At 37.5% G+C, this 14,038-nt stretch overlaps 1 protein-coding gene across 1 annotated transcript in view; it reads right to left on the bottom strand.

Moving 5' to 3' along the window:
* Positions 1 to 1,549: 1,549 nt before the first annotated feature.
* Positions 1,550 to 14,038, bottom strand: part of Sec13 (nuclear pore and COPII coat complex component secretory 13) — a 42,075-nt gene continuing 29,586 nt past the window's right edge. The window contains exons 7-9 of the mRNA XM_090369697.1: positions 12,348 to 12,468; positions 7,845 to 7,988; positions 1,550 to 1,734 (exon numbers count right to left, since the gene is read on the bottom strand). Of these exons, the coding sequence (XP_090225823.1) occupies positions 1,630 to 1,734; positions 7,845 to 7,988; positions 12,348 to 12,468 (370 nt within the window). The 3' untranslated portion in view covers positions 1,550 to 1,629. The remainder of the gene's footprint in view (positions 1,735 to 7,844; positions 7,989 to 12,347; positions 12,469 to 14,038) is intronic.

The following is a 14,038-nucleotide window of genomic DNA, read 5'->3' as shown; positions in this document are numbered from 1 at the left end:
GATATATCTGGTTTTGTATCACAAAGAAATAAGCAAAGTTCAGGTTCCATACCTCAACACCCTTCAATGGGGTGTGTGTTTGTCTGTTTTAAGCACCAAAGCAATTGAGGCTATGAGGTGTCTGTATTTGGTTGATTTGCTGGATGAAACCTTAAGTTGCTGGAAGGAAAATCCATGCAACCCTTGCTTGAGACCAACTAACTCAAGCCATGTGAAAAAAAGCCTATAAAGTTCCTTGCATCACTGAGAAGTTGAACTCAGGCCTTTTCACCTTTTGTGGGATGACAGTGATATCTTTCCACAAGAAAGCCATTGTATTTCGGTTTGAAATAGTAGTTTCGTGGATATACCACAACTCATAAAATACTAAAAAGTATCACTAACAGTGTACTTTTTATTTATTTTTTTTATTACAGACAGAACTGCATTTGACACTTCACTGAGCTTCGACTTTCTTGTATTAGCACAGAGGTTCCCAAACTGTCTCGGTTCACGGTGCCCCTAGGCCAAAAGAAATACAGAACAGTTCCGTTTATTTAGTAGTTAGATCCAAACAACTTGGTAGCCATTTGAAAAAATAATACAAATAAATTGAAAGAAAAAATAATATTTTTATTTCATTCTCAAATAACCACAATTACATACTAATGGGACGTGGCCTGATGGGCCCTGCACAACTCAAACCTTGGAATCGGACCGGATGCCACCACCCTCATTTCCTGTTCCACATTGATTTTTGCACGATACTTGCCTTTTATCACAGCAACCATTGAAAACCCAGCTTCACAAAGATATAACGTTGCAAATGGAATTAGGATTCGCTGAGATTTAGCAGTTAGCAGCAGATATTCATCTTTTGTTGATATCCAAAACTCAGTTCCATGTTGCCAAATTTTGTTTTTAAAGCCTTGTCACAAGACAGCTCAATAAGATTTTCTGCTTCTGCAGAGGTAAATTCAGATGGGGCTTTAGCCTTGAATGGGTCTTGGATCCATGCAAACTTCTCCATATCTTCTGGAAAGTATCTTTCAAACCAGTGCAATTTGAAGAAGCTGCAATATGATAAACTGTATGAACTGCAGCATTAAAGTCAGTGGTACTTTTTAAAAACCTAACCAACTACTGTGGTTTTCCTCCATGGCATATGCTGGGTTTTTATCCAGAAAACTGGCTATGAATACACACTTCTGTAAACATGATACACATTTATTTATATCTGCACTTCTGACAGCACTCAATTTTATTATATTTTTAATATAAAAATTCCATAAGTAACAATCATTTTGGTACAATCAATTATTACAAAGTGCAACCCAGCAGGATCTCCACTATACTAATTTTAACGAGACTTATTTTAGTAACTACTATACATATCGGAACACTTTCTAAGGAAATTATGATTAAATTAGAAGCTTAATTTAATAGAACATGGTAAATACTTTCTAAGGAAATTATGATTAAATTACAAGCTTAATTTAATAGAACATGGTAAACAGATTTAATAAAATAATAAAACCATGCTATCAAAAACTTATTTTTTTATTTAATTTCTTAATGTAGGTTTCAACAAGTCCATAAAAACTGTAAGTTCACAAATCAAAATAAAAGCCATCATTCATATTACACATCCTACAAAGTTCTTTCTGATGTTCCAGTATTGATTTGACCTTGCCCTTTATTAACATCACTGATACAAACCCACTGACCATCCAATGACTCTTTCCAAAGACTTACCTTAAAAATAAAAAAAAAATTACATAGAAGACAGAAATATAATATACAAATATGCATCCAAAGATTAATTTATTTTGATCAAGTTATGGATATTTTAATTATTTTTATGTTAATAATATAAAAATATAGATTTTTATTTTAATAAAAATACTGATATTAATGTAAACTTTAACTACCCGAATTTTAATAGTGAATGGTCCAATATCCCATTAAAATGAGATATTAGATTTATTTTATTCTTAAAATATATAACACCTCTTACTAATCACGATCAACTTTGATCCTCAGTACAAAATTCTTTTGTACTGGGAGAATTTGTATGGCACCTACATATAAAAGTCTAGTATATTTATATCAAGTGGCCGGTTTACTAGTTACATCCCTATCATTGAATAAATCAATTAAAACATCAGTAACAGTGCCATATGCCCATAACATGCCATATAAATCAGATAAACCAAGATGCATGTGTATACATGTGTGCACACTTCAGCAAGAGAACTGGTCAACAATATTACCTATACAACTTTAAGCATGGTATGATAGTTGTTAGGTGTGCTGATGCAATTATAATGGACTGGACACTGACACAGAGGTCCATGCACTGGCATATCTAGCAAACAACAGCACTATCACACACACCAGTGTCTAGAATGGTACCAAGAATGGTGCAACAACCAGAAAACATCTAGCCAACAGCAGTCCTGTGGCAGGAGACAGCTTGTTGATCTAGGAGGCTGGAAGAGGTGGAGGGGAAAAAAAAAAAAAAAACAGGCAATGTTACCAAAAGGCTACAATCAGTCATATGAAAATAAAGCACAACAGTAATGTGCAAAGGGCTGCAGCAAAATGCACAGTATTTCACACCTTATTTCAAGGCTTTAGTGTCAGAAAACTAACTACAAAATTGCATTTTTGTTTTGAGATAGATAACTTTAGTTTTACTTTATACAAATAACAATGCATATCATGTCATAGAAATGTCTCTCTCTAGTACTTTAAAAGTTAGCTTGGGCTATAAGCACATTTCCAGTAAACCAAGAAAATGTCAAATGACTTTTTCTTGGTTACAAGAAAATTATAAAAACAGTTAATACAAAACGATTTTGTAGTTAACATTGCCTGACATTAAACCCTCGATTTTAGACTGGTACAGCAGTACATGACCTAACATGGTTCCACTCTTATCGGCTAAAAACAAGCAGACATGGGGGCACAGGAACACTAACACAGAGACATGAGGGCTGCAAAAAGGTTGTCTGGGCCAACAAAACCTGGTTTTAATTGTTTCATGCTGATGGCAGGAGAAGGTTATTGTGGCAATGACAGAAATCAATGGATCCATCATGAAAGGTGTCTATATTGCAGGCCAGAATTTTTTGGGACACACATTAGGACCCCTGTTAGTGGTGAATCAATGTCTTAATGCTAAAATCTGCTAGAACACTACTGCCGACCAGATGCATTCCCTCATGCTCACAACTTATCCATCTGGTAATGTTCCAGTAAGATAATGCACTGTGTTACAAGGCAGGGATCATTTTGGGAATTACTTCAGGAACATGAGGGTGAGTGATTTTACCATACATTGGCCTGCTCAGTCATTAGATCTCAACGAAACTGAGCATTTTTTTTTTATTATTTTTTTTTTATGAAAACCCCAAACACGAGAGGTATTAGAACCTATAGTACTTGGTACCATGCTTAGGTTGGAGGTTGAGAAGACAAAAGAAGATATTTGTTGACATTAGACGAACTTCTGTAGACTAATTTTCAGAAAATAAGTACGAAGGATGGTTGTTCCAGAAAACAGCAGTTGAATGAATAAACGAGGAAGATGAAAAGTTGGTTCTATGAGTTTGAAATTGGACAGTAAATGGATGTTGGTTGGTGGCGGCACATGTTCGGACTGCTTTGAAAGAGAGAGTGGGAATAATAGAAGCCAATTCAGAAGAACAGTGCCCATGGAAGTATCTGTAGAAAAGGCATGCAGCAGAAACAGTACGTTATGAGACAGCAAGTGGAGAGACTCTGTTAGAGACGAGTCATTAATTAACCTAACAGCCTTCTTCTGAATGGAATCTAGAAGCCTGAGAGAGGTTTTGGGGGCACCGCCCCAGATGTGGGAACAATATTCCATGGTAGGGAGGATTTGCGATTTCTACAGAGTGAACAGCTGTTTGGAAGAAAAGTAACGCCAAGAGCAAAAGAGAAAACAAAGTTTTTTAGATGCAGAGGAAAACCCAAGTTTTTTAGATGCAGAGGAAAACCCAAGTTTTTTTAGATGCAGAGGAAGCAATATTTGTAATGTGCTTGTACCAAGAGAGATTAGAAGTCGGGGTAATCCCAAAAGAGATATATAATTTTGCCTAGAAATCGGAGTGTCACCAAAGATAAGAGTAGGAGCAGAAAATAATCCTTTTTGCAAGATATAAGACAAGGCTGAGTTTTTGAAGGATTAAAATCAACTAAGTTGTCTTTGCCCCACTGGACATCTGCATTTAAGGAATTGGTAACAGAAGCTGATTAAGCAGGGCAAGGTTTCTCAAAATGGAAAGTTTGATTTGATAGTTATTGGCGCATCGGCTTCTGTGGCCATATTGCACCTCCCAAGGTTTTTGCAGTACTTTGATCCAAGCCCGAGGCGGGAATCGAACCCGCGACCTTTGGGTTGCCGGGCAGGTACTTTACCCACTCGGCTAGCCCGGTCGGCCAAAATGGAAAGTGGAATGCAATGTGCTATCATTGGCAAAACTATGGGATAGGATTTCCAGTCCATGGAAGAAGGTCATTAATATACAAGAGGAAAAGAGTGGGGGGAAAGAACTGAACCTTAGGGGACACCAGCATTAGTGAGAAGTTAGAAGACAGAGAGCCACCTACCATCACCCTCAGTGAGCGATCAGAGAGAAAACTCGTTACCAATTACGAAAACAGTTGGCAAACCATAAGATGGAAGCTTGTTTAAAAGACCTTTATGCCAAACACGATCGAAAGCCTTTGAGATATCAAGAGCAACTGCCTGTGTTTCACTGAATTTTTCCAATGAATTTGTCCATAGATGGGTAACATAAGCAAGAATATCACCAGTGGATCGACACTGATGGAATCCATACTGGCGATCGTTGATCAGACGGAAGGTTTCTAGGTAGTTTAAGAGTTGGCAGTTAATTGATTTCTCCATTACTTTAGAAAGAGTAGAAGTAATTGCAATGGGACAATAATTGGATGGGAGGGATTTATCACCCTTTATAGGAACTGGCTGGATATGATCAAATTTCCAAGCAGAAGGAAAAACACCTTTGGAATAAGAAAGCGAAAAAAGGCAGCAAAGAACAGGAGTTTTTTTTTTGTTAGTTGTTGGCGCATTGGCTTCTGTGGCCATAATGCACCTCCCAAGGTTTTTGCAGTACTTTGATCCAAGCCCGAAGCGGGATTCGAAACCGCGACCTTTGGGTTGCCAGGAGTAATTTTGGGAGCACAGGTTTTGAGAACAAGTGGAGAAATACCATCAGGACCTGGAGCTTTCTTAGAATCAAGATTCGTAAAAATCCTTCTGACATCCTTTGACGGAAGACCACAGGAGGCATTAAATGGAGTGTGTTGAGAATGGTGGGAGGTGTTTTACCAAGATCATTAATACATGAGTTGGAAGGAAAATGGGATGCTAACAGGTCAGCTTTATCCTTGGCTGAAGTGACAACAGAACTATCTGGTTTTGACAGAGGTGGGAGCAAAGATGGGCAAAAGTTGCAGCCAATAGCTTTGGCAAAAGACCAGAATGCTCGGCTACCATTAGGGCAAGAAGCAAGTTTCCTACTCTTAGCCTGTTCAAAATCTAGTTTGGACTGATTAATAACTGCTTTACAAATGTTGCGAGCTTTGGTGCAGGCAAAAAATGAAACTGAAGAATTGAAAACAAGCCAATTACGATATGCAACGCTCTTCTCTTGAACAGCCTTAGCACATTTATTGGAAAACCAAGGTTTAGATAAAGGATGAGATTTTAAAGTGGAGTGTGGAATAAAGGATTCCATTCCTACAAGAATAATTTCACTGACACGATCTGAGCAAACGTTAACATCAGAAGTTTTGAAACAGTAATCCTACCAAGGAAGAGAAAAGAAATCTCGCAATGCCAAACAACACAAGGTTTGGAATAGCGTCGAGATAAAGGCTCCATTGGAGAAGAGACTATCACCAAGTTGTGATCTGAGGTGCCTAAAGGACCACTCACTTCGACCGTGTACTTAGAAGGGTTATTTGTGAGAAAAAGATCAAGTGTATTGGCTGTATGGTTAGGATTGCCCGGTATTCTTGTAGGTAAATGAACAGTCTGTGCAAGGTCATTGGTAATTGCAAAAGCCTCAGCATCTTGACCAGCTGAGTCAGTGTGACTAGAAAACGGAAGCCAGCTGGAGTTGTGAACATTAAAATCACCAAATTACCTCACTGTTAGGAAAGTTGGACTGGAGAAAGTCAAGTAGCAAAGAGAGGTAGTCAAAGAGCTCCAAGTGATTAGTAGAGAATGATTTTGGAGAATGGTAGAGACAACAGATGAATTGACACAATGAGGTAGAGAGAGATTTTAAGCCAGAGAAGATTCCAAATTACCAAGTCTCTGACAGGGAATATTGGAACAGACATATGCACAAGTACCATCTTTGAGGCAAAATGAATCATACAGCGAATAATTTGAGCAACTGAGATGAGCAGTAGTTGAATCAACCAATAACTGAGATTCTGTCAGAAAAAGTGCATGGGGTTTAGCAGACTGAAAGTGGAAATGGACATTGCTGAGATTAGAATTGAGACCACGTATATTTGTGAAATGAACTAGGAAGTGTTTGGGAGGTTTAGATCTTTTCGCAGATAAACTTATTAGTTTGACAATTCATGGTGTATTCAATAGTAAGAAAAAGTATGAAGTAATGAAATTTTTGGATATAGCATACACATGGTAAGAATATACCCAGATTCTTGAACATAACGTGGCTTTGACAATGCCCTCCGCATACACACTACTCGGACTCCCTCCAGTCACTATCTGGCAGAGTAGAGGTAGCAAGATTAAACACTAGCTGATCAAGAAGCCTCCTATAGAGTTACCAATAGGTTCGGTCCAGTGTACTAACTAGCGGCTGGCCTGTGAACACCATTTTAGAGCTGTACTCTCGAAATGTAAGGAAGATTGGATCTCACCATAATGTTCATCATAACCTCAAAAGTCACCAGTCATACTGCATGATGGAAGAGATGGGGAAGGGTTGATCGGAACTTAACTCTGGAGACTAAACATGGGTTCCACCACTTCAAGTCTCCAATAAGCAAAGTGGTGGTATTGCACCAGTTGATGAGAGTCATCTACCACCTAATATTGCCCGGTAACACAGATGGATGGCATTCCTCCATGTGGTGTGGGTGCCACACCTTGACCCCTGCTTACGTTGATTCACATCTGGGTGGTTACCCACAGTGCTTGTGCATGGAGGTTATACCCAGGATTACTAACAGTCCCACCATCATGAAGGTGCAAAAGCAGAGGATTTGGCTGTTGCAGACCATCCAGACTTTGCCGAAATTGGTCCACTTGACTTGAAGGTCACCCAAATATCAGTTCCATCAGCGTTTTAGACTTCCAGGTAGCAATTACAGCTTGTCTGGCATCTGTGGGATGAAGTGGAACAGACTGTTTGTGGCAAGGATCTACCACTGTTCAAAATGAGACAAATGCAGAAAGCAGTTAAGACTGCAAAGGCCAGTGTGGAATGCTTTTGGCACCTCATGGAGTCTAGGCTCTAACAGAACATAAAGACTGTTCGGAAGGCTGAAGGAGGTGTTGCTTGCTATTAAATTGGTGTATCTAATAAATGTGGCCACTTGGTATATACTGGGACTAAATACATATTTATTTGAAATTGAATCAATAATAGTGCTACAGTTGAACAAAAAAAAAGTGCATAGTTGTGTTAGTAAGAAATGAAGTAGGCTCTGTGATGTGGACTGTCTTATGAACTCTTGGAAAAAAATTTTTAAAAAAAACTTCTTAACATTTATATTTTAATATTATAGAAATTTTTATACATACATGTCTAAAATGCAAAACTTACTTTATTGTCTCCACCTGATACTGCCAGAATACTCCCTGTGACAGACCAGCTAACGTGCCAAACAATATCATCAAAAGTATGCAAAATTTTGTAGGACCAATTACTAGTAGTACCATCATTAGTCCAAATGATTACACGGCGATCCTAGTACAGAGATTAATACACTCAATTAGTCTCTCACAGATTCATACATTTTTTAAAAGAATAAGTTTCTCTTGAACTATTAATGTTTATTCGATGCCTAGCTCATTTAATATTAATCTTGAATTATTCAGTACAAAAGCCAATAATTTTTCTTGAACTAGTCTCCGAAAAAGTATTGGGACATACATAGGGTTTCACACTGATGTCACTACCACTCACTTGAATAGTGAGTGGGTTCCCCCTTTGGCTGCTACAACACACTTCACCCTCCTGATCAGGCTTTCCACCAATGTATGAGAAATTGCAGTGGTATAGCTCTCCATTCCTCCTGCAGAACAGTGAGCAGCTAAGTTATCAGGGTAGGATATGTGGATCCACACAACATTACTGTTCATTCCATACATGTTCCAAATGTTTAAATCAGAACTTTGCACCAGCCATCTCAATTCAACTTTTGTACTTCTTGCCGATGTATATTTTGTACATCAGCAAGAATGATTCGTGTCCATTCTTAAGCAGCACTGGCAGTAGGCACATACCACATTGTACAGGGTATATAATTGTCCAAACGTTATGGTAGACATTGATGATTGTGGTTCCCATCTAACCACCAAAGGTTCCAGGCCATACCGTGAAAAAACAGCTCCACACCATTGTTGGTCAGCTGTTTTAGGCACAATGTACTCCAACAGCAAACATTCTCCAGGCATCAACTAAGCACCCACAACCACCCATCTGATTAGAATAGTGTAGTGAGATTCATCACACTGCAGAACTGATTTTTACTCCTCTATGAACAAACAGCATTTGTTGAACCATGCAAGAACGTTATGGTAGGCACTGATGATTGTGGTTCCCATCTAACCACCAAAGGTTCCAGGCCATACCATGAAAAAACAGCTCCACACCATTGTTGGTCAGCTGTTTTAGGCACAATGTACTCCAACAGCAAACATTCTCCAGGCATCAACTAAGCACCCGCAACCACCCATCTGATTAGAATAGTGTAGTGAGATTCATCACACTGCAGAACTGATTTTTACTCCTCTATGAACAAACAGCATTTGTTGAACCATGCAAGAAAAGATCGCTGATTGAAGTGGGTAATGTTTGGCATATGCACCACTACTCTTCTACAAAAACTAAGGCTGTGGAGCTGTGTGCAGTGTGTTCATACAGATCTCAATCTCTGTTGGTGCCTTAAACTCCTGGTTGATGTTCTGCAGGGATTTCAGATGAGCTTGTCATACTACCCTTCCAACTATCTTCTGATCACACAGAGTGAGCTTCCATAGTCTGTCTATTTAACATTGACAAATGTAAAGTACTGCACATGGGTAGCAACAACCGAAGAGTAACATATCAACTATGTGGTACTACACTGAGGGTGGTAGAGAATGAAAAAGACCTGGGGGTAATTGTGCAGTCAGATATGAAGTTTTCTGAGCAGTACAGACAGTCTGCAAGAGTAGCTCATGGTGTCTTGTCAATGATATACAGTAATTTTTCTAGCAGGTAAAAGGATGTGATTATCTCCTTGTATAAGGCAATGGTCAGGCCACACCTTGAGTACTGTATACAAGTCCAGAGGCCACATTTTAGGGAGGATGTAGAGTTGCTGGAATGAGTACAGGGAAGGGCAACAAGATTAGTGAATGGAACAAAAAAATTGCTCTTACGAAGAAGGGCTTAAGTTTCGCAAATTACAGTGTCTAGAGACTGGGCATCTGCGAGGTGATCTGATTGAAGTGTATAAGGCCTTGAACAGTTTGAGCATGCTCAATGCTGATGGGATTCTTCCTCTTGCCTAGATTAATCACCTGAGGGGACATAAATTCAAATTGAGGAAAGACAGTTGTAGAATAGATGTGCAGAAATTTGCCTTTAGCCAGAGGCTGGTTGATCACTGGAACAAACTTCCATCTGTCGTAGAAGTTGACAGCTTAAACAAATTCAAGGCAGAACTAGACAAACATTTGGAGTGAATGGATGGGTGAAATGGGGTCTTTTTTTTTTTTTTTTGGCTGATGCTGTATAAGCTTGCTTTCTTACATCATATGCCTCTACTAATGCTATATGTTGCTGGACAGTAGTGGTACAGCTACACTTCCATTTCATAACATCACCAACAGTCAACTTTGGATCGTGAAAGCTGTCAGAAATTCCACTAATTGACAAGCCAGAAACGTGACATCCAACTATGATAACTCCTCTCGAAATCAATCACCTCAGCTCCACATACCATTATTAGAACAAACTTGAATGCCTCATACATCTTCCTTATATATCAGTCTGAGTCACTTGTTTACCCAGGAAGGTACAATAGACCATGAAAACAGGGGGTGGCCAGATGATATTTGGAGGGTAGTGTATACACTACCCTGTACATGGGAAAAATACAATTTTCTTACAATGTAAGGTTGATTAAATAAAAAAAAAAAAACTGTTTGTATTAAATCAACCTCAGTTTTGTTTGAGAGCACTTGCCTCTGATCTGTTAAGTTTCACAAGAATACCTCTAGCATTAGGTATGCATCCCACTGTTCCACTAAAAGCATGCAACCAGCAGCATTCTGTGTACAGCTGGCTCTGACATCCCTTCAGTGCCCTTTTTTAGAGGTAAAGATATGAAAATCAGACAGACATCCAGCTGTAAGGTGGTGGAAATATTCCAATATCCCCAAAACCATTTCACAGGACACAAAAAAAACCCAGTTTTAATTTGGTTTACTATATGTGGATGGCAACTTACATTCAGAAACACGAGTTAATATACATAATTTACATTTAAAAAAACCTGCATAATAGCAAAATGATCCTGCTTAAGTAGTAATGGAATCTTGTATACCATAATCTGGGCAAGTTCTCTGCACACAAAACTTTATAACAGCATATTGGTTCTGTTTGGAGAGTATAAAAAAAACTAATACTTAAAGCATCTCATATAATTTATTCTAATCCAAAAGAACAACTGGCAACAAAAATGTGGAGTGACAGCTGACTAGAAAGATATACTTCTCTTTAAAAATTACGTAAGTTATTTAAGAATGAAAAACATTCCATTTTGAAGGGGATAATTTATAAGGTACAAAATATTTCATTATTTATTTTATTGCAAGTCTTGTAGCCACACCTTATAATTATTCTGCACAAACTCATAAAAGCCTAAACAAGTTAGCTGATGTACACATATTTCAGGTGCATTATATTTTTATTTCTTAAATTGACTTTTCTTTTTCTGTGATTAATAGAAGCAAAAAGTAAAAATCTAATTATCTTGTTACAAATTAACTAATAATATATAAAGTAATTGTTTTCACTTTGCTGCACATACCTCGTGACAATATTTTATTTTTTTAACTTTTTATTTTACTTTTTAACTCCACGTTTTATAATACTTTATAATCAATGGTACACGAAATGCAATATGTATTTCATGCTCTGTTATTTAATAAATTAAATAATCCTAGTATACTCTTAATGCTTTCATTATGCAATTTTACTTATTTCTTCCTGGATTTTAATAACTTGAAAATATAACACATTTAATGTTCTGGGTGTGATTAATATAATAACCAAATAATAATAATTCAATGACTTTTATGCATGAGCCGAGAACGTTTTGTTTCGGTTTTACGGTGCAGTCAATGATGACAAATACTGACAGAAGTGATAGGAATGTAATCAAAAATAGTTGCTGTCTCCAAATGTATGCCTATGGACCAGTAAATAGACTGAAAGGTAGTATTGAAAATGATTCTACATAAGAACCACTTTTTTTTTTTTTATGAAAACCCCAAACACGAAAGGTATTAAAACCTATGGTACTTAGTACCGTGCATGGGTTGAAAGAGAAGTATGGGGGGGGGAGATGCTGGAAACTTTGCTCTAGAAACTAAACATGGATTTCACCACTTCAAGCCTCCAATAAGCAAAGTGGTAGTATTGCACCAGTTGATGAGAGTCATCTACCACTTGGGATCCAGGACAATACATAGCTAACCTATTCAACTACATGCATAATGCAACAATTAATTAACTGAAGTGAGAGAAATACCCAAAGAAACAAAGTAACATGCACTACTGACTGTGAGTTCTTAATATCAATAAACTAAAAGACATGCTGGTTAAGATCCTTTTAAAACAGTGTAAAAAACTTTCAAAGTATTCTTACTGATGCAATGCTAAAATAAAGGATACCGATACAGGAACAATGAATGATAATATACTGTAACATATCAAGCCTAACGATTAGAATTCCATTAGAATTCTTAAAATACATTGAAAATAACTTGGTGTGCTAAACTTTACAAATGCTGGTGCTATTAGTTAAACGGCTATTGGGAACAGTTCACCCACCTGCGAACAACTGGCAATAGTACTCCTTGGAAGACCAATTGAAGGAGCCCAAGCAACATCTCTAACCCAGTCAGAATGTGCCTCAAGTTTATTTTCTTCTACCCACTGCTCTTCTTCTTCCCTGGCAAGAATTAAAAAGTACCATGTAATATTAGATTCAACAGTTTAACTTTGATTACAGCTATCAATTAATAAATATTAAGAATTAAACAAGCTTGAAGTTGGAGACGATTTTCCTCTAGCCCAACTTCACTAAAAATTTTCTTTACCATTTTCAGTGTTACCCTTAATAATGGTTAATATCTGTAATCCATCTCATTAATATTCACTAAAAAATATTTGAAACATGATTCCATTTGATAACGAGGAGAATATTTAAATATGTAGAAAATTTTAAAAAGTTTACTGCATAAAATAATAAATGAATATACTATATTATTGTTTTAATACAAATACAGTAAACTCCTATTATAGTTCTTTAAAAGGGAAAAGTGTTATAAGCAGAATCACCTTTTTGTGGCTATTTTTTTATATTTCTTCAATATTTTGGTAGAATAACACTGATTTTTCAGGGTTTTTTTTTTTTTTTTTTTATTTGCAATGTTTATGAAGCAATGGCTTAAAAGTAAATCAAAAACCTGCACACACAAACTGCAACAGGAGTACTATACAGATGTTAAAAAAACAAATGCATGGTACTTCACACAATTGACCATGGGAACTAGAAGAAAAGTGTTAAAATCAAGAGAATGCTATAAGCAGAGTGTTATAATAGGAATTACTTCTATTGGAATGAGCAGCAGCCTGGAAAACACTGTGCAGGGGATTTCAGAGACTGCTGGGAGTCACTGCAGAACAAGTAAATACATGGGATGTGTTAGGGTAGCTAAGAATAGGAACAGGTGCATGTATATTTGTGTGTACACCAATGCTAGGAGTTTGGTAAATAAATTTGATGAATTTGAGGTGTTGGTCAAAACATCAACGGCAGATATTGTTAGGGTATCAGAGAAGTGGTATCACACAGGAATTCAGAAAACAAATTTGGGGAGTACAATGTGTACAGGAAGGAGAGACAGCATAGGAAGGGGAGAGGGGAGACAGGATAGGCATGTAATGACTCGACTCAAACTGACTCAACAATGCAGTGTTGAGTCAGTTTGGTGTGACATAAGCACTGGGAAAGCAAAATTAAGAGTAGGAGTGTGTTATAGGCCTAATGACTCTGATGAGTATAAACAACTGTACAGAGAAATACAGTGAGCCAGTAAATCAGATTGTCTTATAACGGGGGATTTTAATTTCCCAAATATTGACTGGAATTTGTGGATTGCCACTCGCACACTAGCAAGGCTTTTGTGGATTTATTGGATGACTGTTTTCTACAGCAGCATGTTTGGGTGGCAACTAGAGGGAGTAATACTCTGGATCTGATTATCAGTAGTGACTCTTCATGCATTAAGAATCTGCAGATAAAAGAACCACCAGGTTGCAGTGATCACAGTGTGCTGAAGTGGGATTTACTCAAAGAGGTAACTGCCATCAAGGGTAAAGGGAAGGGTTTTTGCTTTCGTAAAAGTGACTACGGTGGTCTGAGACAGTTTTTAAATTCTACACAGTGGAACCAATTTATGATGTAACCAAGTCACAAAGGGGGTTAGAGGCAGGCAAAGGCAGAATATGAGAAATCT

This window comes from Mastigoproctus giganteus, chromosome 3 (assembly GCF_048544385.1).
Source record: "Mastigoproctus giganteus isolate SK-2022 chromosome 3, ASM4854438v1, whole genome shotgun sequence".
In the NCBI taxonomy this organism is placed as follows: Eukaryota; Metazoa; Arthropoda; class Arachnida; order Uropygi; family Thelyphonidae; genus Mastigoproctus; species Mastigoproctus giganteus.
This window is presented reverse-complemented; position numbering and strand designations above follow the sequence as displayed.